Raw genomic sequence first — 21,257 nt, forward strand, 5'->3', positions numbered from 1 at the left:
ACTTTCTGTTCTTTTGGCAGATATTGAGCGGCAAGAGTGCGTCAAGTTCTGCGGTTGGAGTTCCGGAGACAGATATGTGCCGTTGACAAGGGCAACCAACGGGAAGAAAAAGAGGTGGAGAGAGTGTTGGCTCTCAGGAGTTCCTATATTTCCTGCAAATGTGCACAGAGTCCTAAAGGGTGCAGCTGGAGTTCACTGTCCGGAAAAAGTCTGGACTCAAGGCCAGGGTGTTTCCAGTAGCAACGGTTGCATCACGGAGTCTGCAGGTGATCGGAAGAAGGATGATGATCTCAGTAGAGATGTCCCTGTAATGTCCTTGTCTCCCAAACCAGTGACATCAGGGGGTAAGAATGTTCCTGTTGATTGTGTGGCAGACCCCGTGACAGTGAGCCGGCGACAGTTGCTACCTTGCTGGGCTGGTATGGTGTAAGACACCCAGTCGAGAAACTGCTACAAAAATATGTGACAATGTGAAAAAAGCAGTGTCTGAACAGGCGGGTAAGCCTGTTGTGGTTGCTCCCTCACAGGAATCTGCAGGGGAGAAGGTTACTATGTTGCCTAAATTGCTTGTGACCAAAGCTAGTTTTGGGATGGCAAAACTCCGAGATCCTATGCTAGCCTGGGTAAGAGGTAGCACGAGGGTGAAACCTGGAAGTAATAAAATGCTAAGTGTACGGGACAGGCATGCGGTTAATAAGAACTATCCAATGGTTCTCACTGAGCGTGAGACTGCGGTGAGAACTGGGACTTGCTGGTAGAAATACGCTCATACATGAGGGAATGTTGGGCTGTGATTTCCCGTTGTTCCATGACTTGTGCGGAAGTGGAAACACTTCTGCAGTCGGTGACGAAACTCTTGCAGAACTGGTACCTAATACTTTAAGTGAAGTGATGATTAAAAACAATGGTGCGGATAAGGTGCAAAATGAGTGTGCCAAGTTGGCGGAAATGCATAATGAAAGTGGGATGTCATCTGAAATATCTGATACTGATAACATGCCTTTTCCGTTGCAGGTTGTAATCAGGGGAGAAGCGCCCCCTGGTGGTAAAAATGTAAATGATGATGAAGCTTTATTTTCTTCATCTGCTATTTTTTATGAAGAACTATATGACCTTTTGAAAAATTGCATATAAGTAGTGTGGAGCGAAGCACAGCTCCAACTCAGTGTTTGAATGTGCAGGAAAATATGGTAGGGTATAGTTGTTAGCGCACTACTGGTGAGTAGGGGGTTCCAGTGCTATCCGCACTGCCCACTACTCCTATCTCTGTAACCTAGCACATACAAGGGGACAATAGCACAGACGTACCCTTGGATTTGTGCACCACAGTCACCTCATGCACACTGAGATCTTGACCAATCAGTGTGCATGAGGTGATTGTGGTGCACAAATCCAAGGGTACGTCTGTGCTATTGTCCCCTTGGAAGTGATAGGTTACAGAGATAGGAGTAGTGGGCAGTGCGGACAGCACTGGAACCCCCTATTCACCACTAGTGCGCTAACAACAACGAGAGTGGCAGGAGCAGCAGCTCCATCAAATAGCACACATAGTGAAGAGAAATATATCTCGGCTCGATATGCCGAAGAACGTGACCGAGCGGAGACTGATGCTCGGAAGAAAGAGACCAAGGCCCTCTCCTTGGCTAGAGCCCCTGAAGAAGCTAGGTGAATTTGAGAGGCTGAACAAGCAACTCAGAGCAGACATAGAGGATCTTGTGAGCTCAAAGGATGAGGTCGGGAAGAACGTCTATGAGTTGGAGAAGTCTAAGCCAGAGCCTATTAAGAGGGTCTAGAGATGGTGGCACTGCAGTGCTGGCAGAGGCAGAGAAGATGGAAGATGCTTCTGCTGAAACAGTTGATGGGCTGATGTGGATGCCGAAGGCCAAAGAACCGTGGTAGAGTGTATCCTGGGCCTGGAAGACATCCCCTCCACCTACAAGGCCTTCCAAATAGCCAGCAGCCCGCTGGGGAAGAAGTACGAGGAGGTGAACAATCAGTTTTCGGATCCTAGCTATTACGATGGGCTGGCTCTCCTGACTCCTCCCCAAAAGGAGAACAGTGTCCTGAGTGAGCCTCAGGAGAAAATGCCAGAAGATGAGGAGTCTGCTGAAGACCCTGGTGCCTCTTGCATCGTTGAGCAAGAGGGGGAGGAGTTAAGAGGGCAAGTATATGAAGCCATGTCTGAGCAGGATGAGAAGGCTGTCAAAGAGACTGGAGACTCCAAGAAAACAAAGGTTGAAGAAGTTAAGGTCGATATGTTGGTGGACGTGAAGTCCCCAGGTGCTGCAGAGACCAAAGTTAAGACAAAGGGAGCGGCAGCCGAAGTGGAAAAAGCAAAGAAGCAGAGGTCTCTGAAACTACCACCAAAGCTGGGGAAAATCACTGCTGGAAAGAAGGAAGTGAGCCAGATGCACGTAAAAGAAGCGAGCAGGGGCAAGCTTGCTCTGCTGAAGTAGCCCCGCAAAGCAAAAGAGAAAGTGTCTGATCACGACCATGACTGGGAACAACTGTGAGAACAGTTCAGTCAAGAGCTGCAGCAGTCCAAGAAAGGACATGAAGAGCATTTGTGGGAGCCAGAGAATCTAAAAAGAGAGCGAGATCACAGAGTACGAGAGCACATCAACATCACCAGGGAAAGAGTAGAAAACAGTATCTGGCCAGGAGATATTCTGACCGTGCTGCAGCCTGGGGATTGGTGGACTATTGGGCTGAGAAAGTCGCACCTGAAACAGTGTGTGAACTGTGATGTATACTGAAGGTGAGTCAGAGAAACACGTCTTATGTTTTAGTTAGTGCCCAGATAGGCAGGCTTTTATTTTCTACTGTTTACGCTTGTGCTTTTACATATAAAATTTTACACAATAAAGCACAGTTTGAACATGAAATTCCGTTGTCTGTGAAGATATCTGTGAGGGTGACCCCAGTGATGGGTCTGAAAGATGGAGAGAGTGATGGCACCACAGAGGACTTGAGCAGGTAAGTATGAATCTTTTGTTTCAGGGGTAATGCTGCAGGAACTGGAAAACCACTTTAAGGGAGATCAACTGACTGTACGTAACGAAAACCATGATGAAGACAAAATTTTATACCTACCTTTAAAAGGAATGTTTTTGGCTTTGGTCCTCTCTTCTTAGGGCCATATATTTCCTGCTCTCTCTCTCTGCGAATATACAAAACAAAGGAACATAATAGATGCCATTTGGATATATTGCTCTAAATGAAAAGTACAAGGAAGATATTACTGCATTTCTAGCTAACAAATATCTTTCTATGATACAACCAGAAAAGGAGAAAGATTACACATACAAACGTTTTTAAGGGTTAATTCTCCAAACACTCATTATAATGCAAATCCTGCCACTGCCTTACAGGTACTAATTAGGGGAAATTTTAGATAAATAATCCCTCAGTTAAAAGTGAACTCTCCTTTTAAACAAATGGTAAAGCAGCCAAAGGTGATAACAATATTTGGAACTTACTTTTGCTCAAATGCAACAATAAGTCTAGAGTCCAATATGTTTTCCTCTGGTTCCCATGTGCTGTACCTGTAATAAAAAAAATAATATAATAATAAATAATAATGATAACAATAATAAAATCAACCAATAATTTCCTCGGTCCATTACTAAGTAAAAAAAAAAAATGAAACAAATACTTCAATCAAAATGCGGTTTATCTAAACCCTTAAAGGGACACTGACAGGGCCAATAAGCATATTGAGGTATATATGGCAGTACAGGTCTTATAATGGGTATTACAATCATATAAGTATCCCCCCTGTCCACATTATACATACAGTAAACTTTAAGTTTTATAACCTGCTCCAACGGTCTTCAATCTGCCCAAGGGGCGGCGTTTCACCTCTCTTGCGCCCAGCCAGCCTCCCCCAACTGCCGCTTTGAAGCGCCGCCCAGCTCATAAATATTCAGTTTGCTGGGCGACTTCTGCGGTCCCCGCTCTGAAGCACTGCGCTGAACAGTGCCCTGCGCATGCGCCGGATCTTGTGAAGTCGGGGACAGTAAGCGCCGCCCAGCGAAGTGAATATTGATGAGCTGGGCGGCGCTTACTGTACCGGACTTCACAAGATCCGGCGCATGCGCCGGGCACTGTTAAGCACAGCGCTTCAGAGCGGGGACCGCAGAAGCCGCCCAGCAAACTGAATATTCATGAGCTGGGCGGCGCTTCAAAGCGGCAGTTGGGGGAGGCTGGCTGGGCGCAAGAGAGGTGAAACGCCGCCCCTTGGGCAGATTGAAGACCGTTGGAGCAGGTTATAAAACTTAAAGTTTACTGTATGTATAATGTGGACAGGGGGGATACTTATATGATTGTAATACCCATTATAAGACCTGTACTGCCATATATATACCTCAATATGCTTATTGGCCCTGTCAGTGTCCCTTTAATGACTAGGCATGAAAAGGACCTAATGACCAGAAACTCTCTCACAGTCCTAACTTTAAATTTGTGGGACTGTCAGAATAATGTTTGCAAGTCTTTTTTACGTAACACCTGGGACATTTTTCTTTTTTTTTTTTTAGAGAATTGTTTTTCTAGTTTAGCTTTATTTTGAGAATGTTTTTAACCCCATAAGGACCAGTATCGTACATGTACGGCGAGCTGATTGGGCGGGTGCAGGAGCTGCGCCCGCCCAATCAGCGGCAGGGGTCCGGCAGTCACTGATAGCGTCGGCATCGGTAAAAACACAGATGTCGGCGCATTAACCCTCGCACTGCCGCTGTACGTGCGGGGTGGTCATCCAGACCCCGTGCTGCTGTGATGCTGCAGTATCGTGGCTGCCTTCCGTGACAGCCTGTGAGATCCAGCCCCCTGGATCTCACAGGCAAGCAGGCTGAAGATTATTACACTTACAGACAATGCATCACAATACAGAAGTATTGTGATGCATTGTAAAAGGGGATCAGACCCCCAAAAGTTGAGGTCCCAAAGTAAGAGAAAAAACAAAGTGAAAAAAAAAATGAAAAAAATAAAATAAAAAAAGTTTTACAAAAAAGTTAAGTTTCAATAAAAAAATAAAAAAAGCCTCCCTTTTCCAAAATAAAGTAAAGTAACCAAATTTTTTGTAAAAAAATTGAAAAAAAATAAGTAGACATATTAGGTATCGCCACATCTCTATCGACCAGCTCTATTAAAATATGACATGACCTAACCCCTGAGGTGAACACCATAAAAAAAAAAAAACTTTTTTTACAGCACTAAAAGTGTAACACCAAGTGATCAAGAAGGCATATGCCCCCCAAAATAGTACCAATCTAACAGTCACCTCATCCTGTTAAAAAATTTGCCCCTACCCAAGACGATGCGCGCCCCCCCCCCCCCCAAAAAATAAAAATAAATAAATAAAAAATATGGCTCTCAGACTATGGAGACACTAAAACATGATTTCTTTTATTTCAAAAATGCTGGTATTGTGTAAAACTTTTAAAAAGTATACATATCGGGTATCGCCGCGTCCGTAAGAACCTGCTGTATAAAAATATCACATGATCTAACCCCTCAGGTTAACACCGTCAAAAAGAAAATATACATATATTTTTTTTACACACTTTTTGTTACCTTACATCACAAAAAGTGTAATACCAAGTGATAAAAAAGTCATATCACCCTAAAACAGTACAATCATCTCATACCCCAAAAAAATGAGCCCCTACAAAAGATAGTCGCCCAAAAAAAAATTTTTTTCAAAAATGTAACTGAAACAAAACAACCAAAAAAGTAGTTATATTTGGTATTGTTGCATCCATAACAACCTGCTATATTAAAAAAACACATAATCTAACCTGTCAGATGTACACTGTAAATAGCAAAAATAGCAACCAAAAATCATATGTACTCTCAAATAGTACCAACAAAACTACCACCTTATCCCGTAGTTTCCAAAATGGGGTCTTTTGTTAACCCTTGCTTTGTAAGCGGAAAAAAATGGATTAAAATGGAAAATCTGCCAAAAAGTGAAATTCTCAAATTCAGTCTACATTTTCCTTTAATTCTTGTGGAACACCTAAAGGGTTAACAAAGTTTGTAAAATCAGTTTTGAATACCTTGAGGGGTGTATATTCCAAAATGGGGTTACTTTTTTGGAGTTTCTACTCTAGGGGTACATCAGGGGGTCTTCAAATGTGACATGTCAACTTAAAATGATACCAGAGAAATCTGCCTTCCAAAAACATATGGCGGCGTTCCTTCCCTTCTGTGCCGTGCCGTGTGCCCGTACAGGAGTCTAAGACTACATATGGGGTGTTTCTGTAAACTACAAAATCAGGGCAATAAATATTGAGTTCAGTTTGGCTGTTAATCCTGGCTTTGTTAGCGGATTTTTTTTTATTAAAATGGAAAATCTGCCAAAAAAGTGAAACTCTGAAATTTCATCTACCGTATTTTCAGGCGTATAAGACAGCACCCAACTTTTCCATTTAAAATATAGGGTTTGGGCTATACTTGCCGTATAAGACTACCCCTGCCTGCCCAGCCCTCCATGTCTCCAAGACGTTCTCCAGTCCAGGGAACCGACCATGGCAGCCAGGACTTCAGTAGCATCCTGGCTGCCCTGGTAACCTATCTTTTTCTTTTCACATTCCCAGTTTCCCCACATAGGAAACTACTAGGGGCTGGGAAAAGATGGTGGGTCCATTGCCATGGGGGATCTGTGGATGGCACTGTTATGGGGAGGGGGATCTGCGAATTACACTATATAGCATCTTATGCTATACGTGTCATCCACAGATCCACCCCATGACAGTGTCATCCACAGACCCCCCTCCCCGCCGCTCACAGAAGTATACATTTTAAAAATCTAATCTGTAACTTTAAAATCAGCACTCATCTCTTTACTACCTTACTCTCAGCTCCGGTAACAGGCAGTGCGGGCGGCACTCACTCACTGACGTCACGTGCCTGCATTGCCTAGTGGGAGGAGCAGGCACGTGACGTCAATGAGTGAGCGCCGCCCGTACTGCCTGTTACCGGAGCTGAGAGTAAGGTAGTAAAGAGATGAGCGCTGACTTAAAGTTAAATTTACAGATTACAGATAAATGTAGACTCCTGTGAGCAGAGGGGCCCTGTATATTCTAACCCCCCAGGCAAGCGTCTCCGTCACCATGGGAACACCTGGGGGTTAGAATATACCATCGGATCTGAGTATACCTGACGTACAAGACGACCCCCGACTTTTGAAAATAATTTCTAGTGTTAGAAAGTCTTATATGCCGGAAAATATGTTACATTTTCCTTTAATTCTTGTGGAATACCTAAAAGGGTTAAAATTAGTAAAATTAGTTTCAAATACCTTGAGGGGGTGTAGTTTCTAAAATGGGGCCATTTATGGGTGGTTTCTATTATATAATCCTCACAAAGTGACTTCAGACCTGAACTGGTCCTTAAAAAGTGGGTTTTGGAAATTTTCTGTCAAATTTGCTTCTAAACTTCTAAGCCTTCTAACATCCCAAAAAAAGAAAATGTCATTTACAAAATGATCCAAACATGAAGTAGACGTATGGGAAATGTAAAGTAATAACTAGTCTAGGAGGTATCACTATCTGTTTTAAAAGCAGAGAAAAAGTGAAATATTTTGACTCAAATTTACCAGTGTCATGAAGTACAATATGTGATGAGAAAACAATCTCAGAATGGCCTGGATAAGTAAAAGCGTTTTAAAGTTATCACCTCAAGTGACATGTCAGATTTGCAAAAAATGGCCTGGTCCTAAAAGTGAAAATTGGCAGGGTCATTAAGGGGTTAAAAAAGTTATTTTGTTTTCAAACTATAGCTTTTTTATTTTAAACATTTTGCAAACTAACACAAAAATTATTAAAATGGGCTCCCTAATTTGTGTTGGCCCTTTTGATATATAACATGTATAGTTTCACATGAACGCGGCAACTACGGCAACAGTTTTGGTTGGAGTGGGGTTATTTTTAATTAATTCTTTTATTTGCAGTTTACTGTCATTTTTTTAATATAATTTTGGAACATAATATGTCCCGTCCCCCCCCCCCCAACAGGTCACTAAAAGATATTGCCATTTTTATTTTTGTATTTGCACTTTTCCACTGTAACTGGGGCATCCAAATGAGCCCCAGTTACAGGGGGAAAACAGCCAGGGTCTGGCAGAGCTGATCAGGGTCTGTTAGTTTTGCTATGCTCAAGACCCCAGCGATCATGCAATTGCCGGGTCCAAAAGAGGAAGTGTTATAGCCGTACATCTACGGTGCTTGGTCATTATGGAGTTAAGAAAAATAAAATTCAGCCATTAGTACACTCCCATCAGTCAGATAATGTTAGGCTTGTAGTTCAGTGGAAGAAAAACCTCATGCTCTTTGCATGTGTGCAACCACCAAAAGAACTGCTATTTGGAGCAGACCTTCGCAAATTTTATTGAGGAAAGGGCAGTTTTACAAAAAAACTGAGGTGATGGGGTGGACACAAACTCCACCCATCTGAGTTCAATGGGGCATCTGCATGGTAGTATATCTGCTGTGGAAAAAGAATTGAGAAATATGTCTATTCTTAGATACAGAGTCCAATAGGTCGGCACTGCTGGTTAGGTAGTTTGTGGTGCTCGCGTCCTAGGATTGGCATCCTATAAAGCAAGAACAGAAAGGACCGGAACTCACTGAAGTCGTCTGCAAAACTCTTGTTTATTGTCACATAATCCAATATCCTGTGATGCGTTTTGACACTCGCAGGTGTCTTTGTCAAACAGCAATACACATATTACAAAAAAACACCATTCATTAAGGTGTGCACATCACATGATCGTGATGTCATAAGACACACCTCCTAAAAACCGGTGTAGACACGCACTTTAAATATTCATTTAAACAAAATAATAAATCTCAGCTTGAATATGGTGTTCTCCCGTTCATATCCATAAGTTGCCACACAACATACATTCTTCTCACCTACAAAGCATGTATCGATATGACCATCATAGAATTCATCCATATTTTCATACGAATATTGGTAGCAGCTCAATTCGATCATCTTAAATCGCAAAACCACATGAAAAAACATGAAAACTTTATTAAAAGAAAAAAACTGTTGAAAAAAAATAAAGAAAAAAAAATCTATACAAAAAAACGATCCTTTCATAAAAAGCTGTTTAATTCATAGTCACGGTTCAGACCCATAGGTTCCAACTTTGGAGCCTATGGATCCAATAAGCCTCCCTTTTTCTCAATATTAACCGCCTCCGGACCGCCTAACGCAGGATCGCGGTCCGGAGGCGGCAGCTCTGCGCACAGTGACGCATATACGCGCCATCTTGCAAGACGCGAGATTTCCTGTGAACGCGCGCGTGCACGCGTTCAACGGATCGGAAGGTAAGCTAGTGGATCTCCAGCCTGCCAGCGGCGATAGTTTTGATAACAGCGTCTAAGATACCTGCTACCTGGTCCTCTGGTGGTCCCTTTTGCTTGGATCGACCACCAGAGGACACAGGTAGCTGTGTAATAAGTAGCACCAAACACCACTACACTACACCCCCCCCCCCCGTCACTTATTAACCCCTTATTAACCCCTGATCACCCCCCTGTCATTGATCACCCCCCTGTAAGGCTCCATTCAGACGTCCATATGATTTTTACGGATCCACGGATACATGGATCGGATCCGCAAAACACATACGGACGTCTGAATGGAGCCTTACAGGGGGGTGATCAATGACAGGGGGGTGATCAATGACAGGGGGGTGATCACCCATATAGACTCCCTGATCACCCCCCTGTCAGGCTCCATTCAGACATTTTTTTGGCCCAAGTTAGCGGAAATTGTTTTTATTTTTTTATTACAAAGTCTCATATTCCACTAACTTGTGTCAAAAAATAAAATCTCACATGAACTCACCATATCCCTCACGGAATAAAAATGCGTAAATTTTTTTAGACATTTATATTCCAGACTTCTTCTCACGCTTTAGGGCCCCTAAAGTGCCAGGGCAGTATAAATACCCCACATGTGACCCCATTTCGAAAAGAAGACACCCCAAGGTATTCCGTGAGGGGTATATTGAGTCCATGAAAGATTGAAATTTTTGTCCCAAGTTAGCGGAAAGGGAGACTTTGTGAGACAATACAAAAAAATATATATATCAATTTTCGCTTGTGCCCAAAAAAAAAATAAAAAAAAATTCTATGAACTCACCATGCCCCTCATTTGAATACCTTGGGGTGTCTTCTTTCCAAAATGGGGTCACATGTTGGGTATTTATACTGCCCTGGCTTTTTAGGGGCCCTAAAGCTTGACAAGAAGTCTGGGATCCAAATGTCTAAAAATGCCCTCCTAAAAGGAATTTGGCCCGCTTTGCGCATTTAGGCTGCAAAAAAGTGTCACACATGTGGTATCGCCGTACTCAGGAGAAGTTGGGGAATGTGTTTTGGGGTGTCATTTTACATATCCCCATGCTGGGTGAGATAAATATCTTGGTCAAATGCCAACTTTGTATAAAAAAAAAAAAAATAACAAAAGGGAAAAGTTGTCTTTTGCCAAGATACTTCTCTCACCCAGCATGGGTATATGTAAAATGACACCCCAAAACACATTCCCCAACTTCTCCCGAGTACAGCGATACCAGATGTGTGACCCTTTTTTGCAGCCTAGGTGGGCAAAGGGGCACACATTCCAAAGGGCACCTTTCGGATTTCACCGGTCATTTTTTACAGATTTTGATTTCAAACTACTTTGCACGCATTTGGGCCCCTAAAATGCCAGGGCAGTATAACTACCCCACAAGTGACCCCATTTTGGAAAGAAGACACCCCAAGGTATTTCGTGATAGGCATAGTGAGTTCATGGACGTTTTTATTTTTTGTCACAAGTTAGTGGAATATGAGACTTTGTAAGAAAAAATAAAAAATAAAAATCATCATAATTTTCCGCCAACTTGTGACAAAAAATAAAAAGTTCTATGAACTCACTATGCCCATCAGTTAATACCTTAGGGTGTCTACTTTCCAAAATAGGGTCATTTGTTGGGTGTTTGTACTGTCTGGGCATTGTAGAACCTCAGGAAACATGACAGGTGCTCAGAAAGTCAGAGCTGCTTCAAAAAGCGGAAATTCACATTTTTGTACCATAGTTTGTAAACGCTATAACTTTTACCCAAACCATTTTTTTTTTTTTATCAAAGACATGTAGAACAATAAATTTAGTGAAAAAATTATATATGAATGTCGTTTTTTTTGCAAAATTTTACAACTGAAAGTGAAAAATGTCATTTTTTTGCAAAGAAATCGTTAAACTTCGATTAATAACAAAAAAAGTAAAAATGTCAGCAGCAATGAAATACCACCAAATGAAAGCTCTATTAGTGAGAAGAAAAGGAGGTAAAATTCATTTGGGTGGTAAGTTGCATGACCGAGCAATAAACAGTGAAAGTAGTGTAGTGCAGAAGTGTAAAAAGTGGCCTGGTCATTAAGAATGTTTCAGCTAGGGGGGTTGAAGTGGTTAAAGTTGTGTCACCGTCTCTCCTGGGTTGTTTAACCCCTTCAATGATCTGAAATCGCAACTGCGATATATTGTGTCTCGCTTGATGAAAATGGTGTGGTATTGGTAGTAGCAGATTAGCCTTCCTGAATCGATTTTTCATTCTTGTGGACGTTTACCCTGAATACAAAAGAACGCATGGACATTTTAAAATGTATACAACGTAATTACTATCGCATGTAAAGAAGCCCCTAATAGGGATATGTTCCCCTGATCTAGGATGGGTGATGTAAGGGCTTTTGATGACACTCTAGCAGTGTACACACCCGAGGCAGGGAAAAGTACCCTGTCTTGGAGACGCAGGCGTTTTCTGTTTCAACTCCCTTGCATCACTCCCAATATCGGCCCTTACGATTTTATCGCAAATATTTTTTGTTCTTTTGTAACATATCATCGGCCGTTGTTGGAATACCTTAATCAAGAGGATACGATTCACTGATAATGCCATTGCTTATTCACAATAGTGCAAACTTTCTGTATCCATGGATGATACTTTACCACTAAATAGATAAACGGCTTTTTTATTTTTCCATCTTTGGTCTGTGTGATTTTTTTTTTTTTTGTTGTTGTTTAAGTAAATGTGAGGGATATCCTCTTTCTGCAAACCTAGCCAACATTTCATGTAATCTGATCTCACATTGTTCGGGATCCCCTACAATACGTCTCACCCGTTGATATTGAGAACATGGTAATGCCCTTTTTGTATGGATACAGAAAGTTCACACTATTGTGAATAAGCATTGGCATATTATCAGGGAATCGTATCCTCTGATTGAGGTATTCCAACAACGGGCGATCATATGTTACAAAAGAACAAAAAATATTTGCGATAAAATCGTAAGGGCAGATATTGGGAGTGATGCAAGGGAGTTGAAACAGAAAACGCTTGCGTCTCCAAGACAGGGTACTTTTCCCTGCCTCGGGTGTGTACACTGCTCGAGTGTCATCAAAAGCCCTTACATCAACCATCCTCGATCAGGGGAACATATCCCTATTAGGGGCTTCTTTACATGCGATAGTAATTACGTTGTATACATGTTAAAATGGCCATGCAGCCTTTTGTATTCAGGGGAAACGTCCACAAGAATGAAAGATCGATTCAGTAAGCACAAGTCTACGATCAGGAAGGCTAATCTGCTACTACCAATACCACACCATTTTCATCGAGCGAGACACAATATATCGCAGTTGCCAGGAGAGGCGGTGACAGAACCTTAATATTGAGAAAAAGGGAGGCTTATTGGATCCATAGGCTCCAAACTTTGGAACCTATGGGTCTGAACCGTTACTATGAGATAACCAGCTTTTTATGAAAGGATCGTTTTTTTGTATAGATGTTTTTTTTCTTGAGTTTTTTTTCAACAGTTTTTCTTTTAATAAAGTTTTCATGTTTTTTCATGTGGTTTTGCAATTTAAGATGATCGAATTGAGCCGCTACCAATATTCATATGAAAATATGGATGAATTCTATGATGGTCATATCGATACATGCTTCTCTGTAGGTGAGATGATGGGATGTTGTGTGGCAACTTATAGATACGAACAGGAGAAGACCATATTCAAGCTAAGATTTATTATTTTGTTTAAATGAATATTTATTTAATGAAGGGCTGGGCTATTTAATGGTGTTTTTTTGTAATATGTGTATTGCCGTTTGACAAAGACACCTGCGAGTGTCGAAACGTGTCTCAGGATATTGGATTATGTGACAATAAACAAGAGTTTTGCAGACAACTTCAGTGAGTGCTGGTCCTATATGTCAATTCTTGACGCCGATTCTGCAGCAGGTGGTCACATGGAAGAGCCCATTAAATGTGGCTAAATCAGGGTGTGAATCCACAGCATGTCAAACAGCAAATCCACGGCTGAAATTGGAGGGTGAATAAAAAAAAATGTCTGTGTGGAACATGGCATTATTTAATACAATCTGCATTTAAAGCCCTCCAGTATAATTTGGGCTATAGTACTGCATGTGACACAATATTTTCCATCAAATATGACAGAATCTGCAGTGGATCCTCCAATGCATATGTGAAAAACAGGTAACTGGATAAAAAGCAATGAGTGTAAACACAAAAAAATAAATACAAAAAACACAAACACACACTTATAAGAAAACACTGAAATCTTACTTGATAGCCCAACCTTTCCATTTCACAAGATATTCGATTCGGCCCTGGAACAGAAAATAGTAATTACTTGCATCATAAACTTAAAACTTTCGTCATATTTTCAGCACATCCCGTTTTGAGCAAGGCCAAAAGACTGGTACAATTGTATGCACTGTTCATGAAGCAAAGTGAGACTGTGGCCTGTGTCTTTGCAGAATATTGCACATCACGGTTTTAGGGTCCATTCACATGTCCGTACGTGTTTTGAGAATCCGCAAAACACGGACACCGGCAATGTGCATTTTTTTTCGCATTTTACGGACCGCACATCACTGGCACACTCATAGAAAATGCCTTTTCTACAAGAATAGGACATGTTCTATTTTTTGGAGGAACGGAGGTGCGGATCCGCAAATGCAGATACGGACAGCAGATTCCAGCCTCATTAAAAATGAATGGGTCCGCACCTGTTAAGCAAAATTGCGGAATGGATGCAGACCCATTTTGCAGATGTGTGAATGGACCCTTATTGTGATTTTTGTCTAACCACCCGAAAAAAAGTGCAACAAAACCGCAATGTACAATAGCCCTAGGTACAGATGTATGACTGTTAATAAATGTTCCCCTATATCTGAATTTTGGGCCATCCATGATTTTTGATTCTGTTGTCCAGAAAAATATTTTAGTACAATAAATACAGAACCCAGGACTGATGTCTGGTCTGGGGTCTGTATTTATTTTAGTAATTGTACTTATTTTGGGGTCTGAGGTCTGTAATTGCTCTGGGCTTTATGTCTGAACACACTTTTGGGTCTGGTCTGAATGTTCTACAGTGGGTTTCACAATGGAGTTTTACCCAAGGTGGACCATAGATTTTATACTTTGCAATGCAAAGGGCAAAATGTAAGGACAGATCTGCAACATTAGAAATCCTTTTTTATTGTATTTTTTTCCCTCAGGCAGCAGAAAGGCTAAGTGCACCTATGATATGTGTTCAATAGGGCTTAGAAATGACTCCATGTATTATTAGGGGCAGGCATTCGTTCCATGCTTCCAAGTGCCCAGGTGCATGTCAGAAGAGGTAAGAATTATGCATTTAACTGCCCTGATACACTAGCTAGTAGTACTAAATCTAATCCATGTGGTATATCATGGCACCCAGGGGGACCCATTGGTGTGTATTTTGGGATATGTAGAGGAATTCCCAATGAAAAAAAATGATAGAGAAAGTAAATGTCTTCATTCTCATGGAAAAAAAAAAAGAAGGGTTTGTTACACAAGGTAGAGTACAATAATCTGAAAAAAATATGGTTCCCTGGGTAGATGTCCTTCATGCTCGGAATTATTTGTTCTGCTCAGGGATAGAATGTCTGCTAAATGGTTGGCCCAATCAGTTTTTGTACTGTAGTACAAAAATGCCATAGTTATGGGAAATATTTTGGTGCTAATGCTACGCTTATTTTGTAAATTTGAGATTCTTGGCAAATACACCTTGTACAAAATTATTTGGGCCCGTCTGCCGGTGTCAGGGTGATCTCTATAAGACAAAAACCTAACATTAAATACTGCCTGTTATAGTGCAATACTGGCCACCATAAAAATCAGCCTATAACTATGGCATTATTGTACTTTATTTGGTTTGCAGAGTGCTGTTGCATTGTATTTTTTCTTCTTTGTGTTTCTAGCCATAGCAGCATACACCTGTGCATTGGGATGTGCTGACTGAGCCCCTTTTTCTTGCATTTGTACTGAGCTGGAGGTGTGGCTGACTATTGTTGGTTGTGCACTCCTGAGTAGCCTGTCTGCCTCATAGGCTGATTTTAATTAGTGTAAGTACAAGGGCTCATACACACAAATGTATTTTCTTTTAGCGTCTGTTCCGTTTTTTGCGGACCGTATGCGGAACCATTCATTTCGATGGGTCCGCAAAAAAATAGAAGTTACTCCGTGTGCATTTCGTTTCCGTATGTCCGTTCAGAAAAAAATAGAACATGTCCTATTATTGTCCGCAATAGGGACAAGGAAGTACTGTTCTATTAGCGCCCAGCTGTTCCGTTCCGCAAAATATGAAATGCGCACAGACGTTATCCGTATTTTTTGCAGACTGCAACATACGGTCGTGTGCATGAGCCCTAAAGCTGTAGCCTGCTTTCACTGCACTCATTGGAAGCCTTTTGGCACCAGGAGGGGTACAGAGTCGGCTCAGCATGCATGTTGGTACCTGTATTCCCTGGATTTAATGGAGGCCATTATGGCACCAAAAATTTGTAAAATGCAGAGTGGACCCAGCATGCATGTGGAACCTGCACTCCCTGAATTTTATGGTGGCTGTTATGGCACATAACAGGTAGTATTTAGGGTTAGGTTCCAGTCTTACAGAAAATTAGCTAAGCCAGCCGTACATCTGCAACTAGCTCCTTCAGGACAACGACCCTTTAGCAGAGCAAAGCAGATAAAATACATTTTTCTAGTTGAGAGGCTTTGGGGTGGAACCTCTCGGTGGGTCCTATTTTTATTATGAAGACCACTTAGTATATGTGCTGACTACTGAAGGCAAGTCATCAATCCCCTTGGTTTATGGAAAAACCATATGTAAATTAGTATGTTTAACATCAGCTGGATGACCATATATAATAATAGAATATATTACTCCCTTGGACAGAATATCTGAACCCCCTGTAGTTTAGCAGAAAATGAGTTAGAGAATCATACCACTGGTTCTGAAGAACTGCAGGTAGTCCAGTTATTGCATTCATAATATGAGCACAAATAAAAATCTGTGTTACACATGTCTAAAAAGTGTCCGAATACATGTTTTTGTTTAAAAACTAAAACTAATTGAAAACTTATGGTGACAGTCAATGAACAAAAGTGTCTTTTCTGACCAATATTTTTCATAGCTCAGAAATGTACTGGATATTCTTCTCTAGTGATAATCATTTTCGCTATTACTGCAGTGCATCGCTAGAGGAGTGGTCTGTATATTTTACTGTATAGATTAGGTATGAATATGATACGGGCAGTGTAAAATGTTTACTTTATTTAAGTTTGTGTTTGATGCAACCGATTTGGTGTGGTGATCCAGACGCTGGCAAACCTCTGGGTTTTGGCGTCAACAGACTGCCTAATTAGGCGCAGAAGGGTGATTAGATGAGCAAGCACTCACCTTCTCACTACTTTTCTAGATAAAAAAAAAAGACCCTCATATGTGACAGAGCAAGCATGTTCTCCTGATTGACGGCATGCACAGAAGTCCATGTTATCCTCCTCCTGGGAACATTCAGGGCTCATGCACACTACTGTAATTTGCCTGGAAAACACAGTGTGTCTGCTGGATGTTCCAGCCAACTGTTGCTCCAGTGAACTGAAATATTTATTTAGTTTTTTTAAATTTAAAGATAATTAATTACCAAATCTTCATACAAAAAGGAGAACAAGTAAACTTAGAATAGGTTCATTGTAGAGCACTAAGACTCAAAAGACTGGGGTTCATTACTTTTCAAATTTTTGGGCGATTGGTCTCCTGGCAATAAATAAAGCTGTCAATCCCACCAATAAATTGCAGTTTTTCCATTTATACAGATATCATTACCAATTATAAATGGAATTTTAATCTGAAAATGATCATTCACCGTCATAACAAGAGATGAGCAAAAATTCAATTTGCCGGGTCGCAGAATTTTTGGGGAAAAATTTGGTTCGATCCGAATAAATTCGAGGTGAATGAAGTTAAAAAACTGCTATTTCCTGGCTGCACAGAGCCTGTATAGTGGTGTAGGATACTGTGCCTTGCAGTAACATGCATAGGGAGTCTGCTGTGGTAGTGAAACAATACTGTGAGTCAGTATGACACGTAGATGACAGGTGTCGCTCTTAGAATCACTGCACACTTCACTTATTTGGGCAGTCACGGGGCCAAAACTGACCAAATAACTCACGTATGAGCTCAGCCTTACAGGTCAACGTTAGCGCCAAGAAGAAGCGCACTCCTTTTACACCGTCGCCAGCTGATTCAACATAGATGTCTACAGACACTGTTCTATTAAACGCTTATACAAGTAGAGCCCCCCGAGTTGAGAGGGTGTCAGCAGTAAGTATGTGTTGACGTTAGGGGTGGGCGTTATAGGCAATATAAATTTGTGCCACGATATGGATTTTGTGCATATCGCCGGACCGCGATATGACCATGGAGCGGTAGTGAAGATCGGTTACCATGACAGCCAGGAGTCACGCTACTGAAGTCCTGGCTGCCATGGTATGTTAGTGAGCAGCATTATACTCACGTGCGCTGTGGCCGCCGGTCGCTCTTTCTTCTGTCTGTGCGGTGCATTGTTAATGCTTATAGCATTAGCAATGCGCCGCACAGACCTATGAGAAGAAGGAGCGCCCGGCGGTCATGGAGCACGCGAGTATAATGCTGCTCACTAACACACCATGGCAGCCAGGACTTCAGTAGCATCCTGGCTGCCATGGTAACCGATCGGAGCCCCAGCATTACACTGCCCACTGCCACCAATGATGGGGGGAGGAGGAGGGGGACCCTGTGGCCACTGCCACCAATGATTAATACTAGGGAGGGAGGGGGGGGTGGGTTTCAGTTACCAGAGGGGGCTGATAAGAGGGAGAGGCTGGGGGGCGGATCAGGTGCTGGGGAGCTGATCAGAGCCTGGGGGGCACATGAGAGGCAGGGGGGCTGATCAGAGCCGGGGGGGGGGGGGCACATGAGAGGCTGGCTGCCATGGTCAGCTCCCTGCTGTTGTGTGAACAATGCACAGGGCAGCAGGGAAAGTGTAAAGTCCTATTCACCCTAATAGAGCTCTATTAGGGTGAATATGACAAGGGTTCTAGCCCTTAAGGAGGCTAATAGTTATTAAATAAAAAGTAAAAAAAAAAAAAAAGTTTAACCCCCCCCAAATATAGAAAACAATATATTGCGATATATATCGCATATTGCACATGCTTAAAATTATATCGCAATATAGATTTTAGGCCATATCGCCAACCCCTAGTTGACGTCACTGATTATTTTGCCCTTCCTCTGATCCTTCAGAACAATAACCCTCAAAAAACAGATCCCATCTGTGGAGCATCCGCCTTCACAATAAGTATTGCTAATGCAAAAAAAATATAAATAATAATAAATATAGGAGTGGATCTACAATAGAGAGGACACGTGAATTGAATAGTTGCATGTCTGTTTCGTACCCAAATTTGGATACCAAATCACAAGCCAATTTTTTCAGGGGAGAGAAAAAAAAAAAAAAAAAAAAAACTTTAACAAACAGGATATTAACACACATAAAATACAACACAGAAGGGGCAAAACCACAATATTTAAAACACAAACTGAAAAAACAAAGTTGGGTTGACGACAAGTGTTGGGGTGACCATGATGGTAATGCATATGGATCAAGAAATGTATGGGGTTATGGCTGATAACTGGAAGACAGTCCAGAAAACAAGCTCATTCAGTGACTAGCTGGGTTGCTGATTAGATACTGAAGTGTCTGAAAAATTGTGAGTAAAGACATTGGAATAAATTGTCCACTTCCTTTAACATGATCCTGTCCTTTGATTTATGAACATCATTCCATAAAGTCTTGAAGTCCTCTACGTGGATGGCATAAGAAATGTCCATGCGAGGTTCAACGGGCACAGAGAAAACAAGCTCTGTGGCCGACACTGATCCAAACACGTCATACCCGGTCCACATCAATAGCCACGTAAGGTCCTGAGAACTGATCACCAGCTTACCCAAACAGTCAAAGTTTCTTTGGAACCACGTCCCTACGATAGCCATGAGCGCCTCAGAGCCATTATACAGGAAGAGCGGGAGGCAAGTAAATGTCTTTGGTAACACCTCCAATAGATCGCCCTTTGTGTATGTCCCGCAGAACCAACTTGTCCACACAATCCGGTCCTCTGTGCTTGCCTTGGTGAGTGGAGGCTTGGATGAAATCTGTATGAGCACAACCAGTGAATCTCTGTCCTTTCTTTTGAGTCCAGGTAAACAGGAAAATTTGGCTTTTAGGTTCAGCTTTGAGTCCACTTTAATGGCAAGACCATTCTGCTTCTCGGCAGCTATGTGGGCAGACAGGTGCTTGGAATACTCTTTCAATCTGGTGCATGTGAAATTATATATCGGTGTCACGCTGTACAGAGTCCATTGTTTTTGAAGAAGCAAAGCAGCCTGTGCCGGATCAAGAGTTTTGTCAAGGGGGTGCACTGGGGGATTTTACTTTTAGACAAGCTTCGCAATGCAGACCGTCGACGTGCAGAGGTCAAGCTTCCGGGAGGATACCTCAAGCTGAGAAAATGACTGCTCCTTTGTGCCTGTGACCTACTTCTGGTGGTTGCATATCCTTGCGATAAATGATATTCCCGTTATCGGACTGTAAACAAAGATATTGACAGACAAACGTATGAAAACTCTGCCACCATCTTTCTAGGCACCACGTCTCCAGTCCCCTGACCAGCCAGATTTACCAGCATATGTTCCAGGACATGAAGCAGTGGAATAACATTGTTCATACCATAGTCCTGGCGAATAACAAATAACGTGGCATCCTCAAAGGGTCTGATCAAACGGCAGGTGTCACGCATGAGCTGCCACTGACTGACATCAAAGTTACACAGGGGACTACTCCTGTCCGCTTGGAACATCAAGAAATCGTTGATGGCCTGTCTCTGTTCATACAGTCGGTCCAACATATGGAGGGTGGAATTCCAATGGTTGGAAACGTCGCATATCAGCCTATGTTGGGGGATGCCATTCTGCCGCTGCAGCTCAAGGAGGGTGTGCTTTGCGATGTATGAGTGGCTGAAGTGCATGCAAAGTTTCCTGGCCATTTTTAGAATGTCTTGCATATTGGTGGAAGACTTCAGGAACCGCTTGACAACCAAATTGAACACGTGTGCCATGCAGGGTGTGTGGCTCAGCCCTCCTTGATGCAGTGCCGACACCATGTTCTTCCTTTTGTCAGTCACCATGGTTCCGATTTTGAGCTGTCGCGGAGAAAGCCAGGATTCGATTTCTTGATGAAGGACACAGAACAGTTCCTGCCCTATGTGACTCCATTCACCCAGGCAAACCAGGTGCAGAACAGCCTGAGAGTGATGAGAGGGATCGCACATGGCTTGCATACACTACATGCCTCCAACATAATTTATTGCTCTCTACATGAAAATAATGTATTTGGTGTAAATCGCGAGAGGGGCACATTTGGAGACATTGACTTCACGAGAGATACAGAAGCAGCGGAGGTTGTTTTGAAATTTAACATTTCCCCACTACGCAATTCGGCCCATACCGCAAAAGGAGGTGTACAATCGCCCATCAGCACACTCATGTTCCCTCAACAGCACAGGGGAGAAGGCGTCACTCTCTCCCTCCCCCCTGTGCCGCGCTGCCAATGAGGAGAGACGGTGGGAGGAGGGGAGGGCGCACTGCGCCACCAATGATAGTTAATGTCTAATACAAATAAAGGAGGCGGTGCACAGACTATATGACAGGAAGCTGCGATCAGCGGCAGGGGTTAACTGCTGCCGCTGATCGCAGCTTCCTGTCAGAGGCATGGTGACGGCTATGTGATTCTGCGCCGACACACCTGCTTCCTGTAATAAACGTAAATTATCATTGGTGGCACA

The 21,257-nt window shown here is 42.3% G+C and overlaps 1 protein-coding gene across 2 annotated transcripts in view; it reads right to left on the reverse strand.

The window, feature by feature from the left end:
* The window catches only part of CBX6 (chromobox 6), a 58,424-nt gene that overhangs the window by 8,341 nt on the left and 28,826 nt on the right, over positions 1 to 21,257 (reverse strand). For both annotated transcript variants that reach the window (XM_044301135.1, XM_044301134.1), the window contains exons 2-4: positions 13,632 to 13,675; positions 3,480 to 3,545; positions 3,094 to 3,160 (exon numbers count right to left, since the gene is read on the reverse strand). In XM_044301135.1, the coding sequence (XP_044157070.1) occupies positions 3,094 to 3,160; positions 3,480 to 3,545; positions 13,632 to 13,675 (177 nt within the window). The remainder of the gene's footprint in view (positions 1 to 3,093; positions 3,161 to 3,479; positions 3,546 to 13,631; positions 13,676 to 21,257) is intronic.

This window comes from Bufo gargarizans, chromosome 7 (assembly GCF_014858855.1).
Source record: "Bufo gargarizans isolate SCDJY-AF-19 chromosome 7, ASM1485885v1, whole genome shotgun sequence".
NCBI classification, from domain to species: Eukaryota; Metazoa; Chordata; class Amphibia; order Anura; family Bufonidae; genus Bufo; species Bufo gargarizans.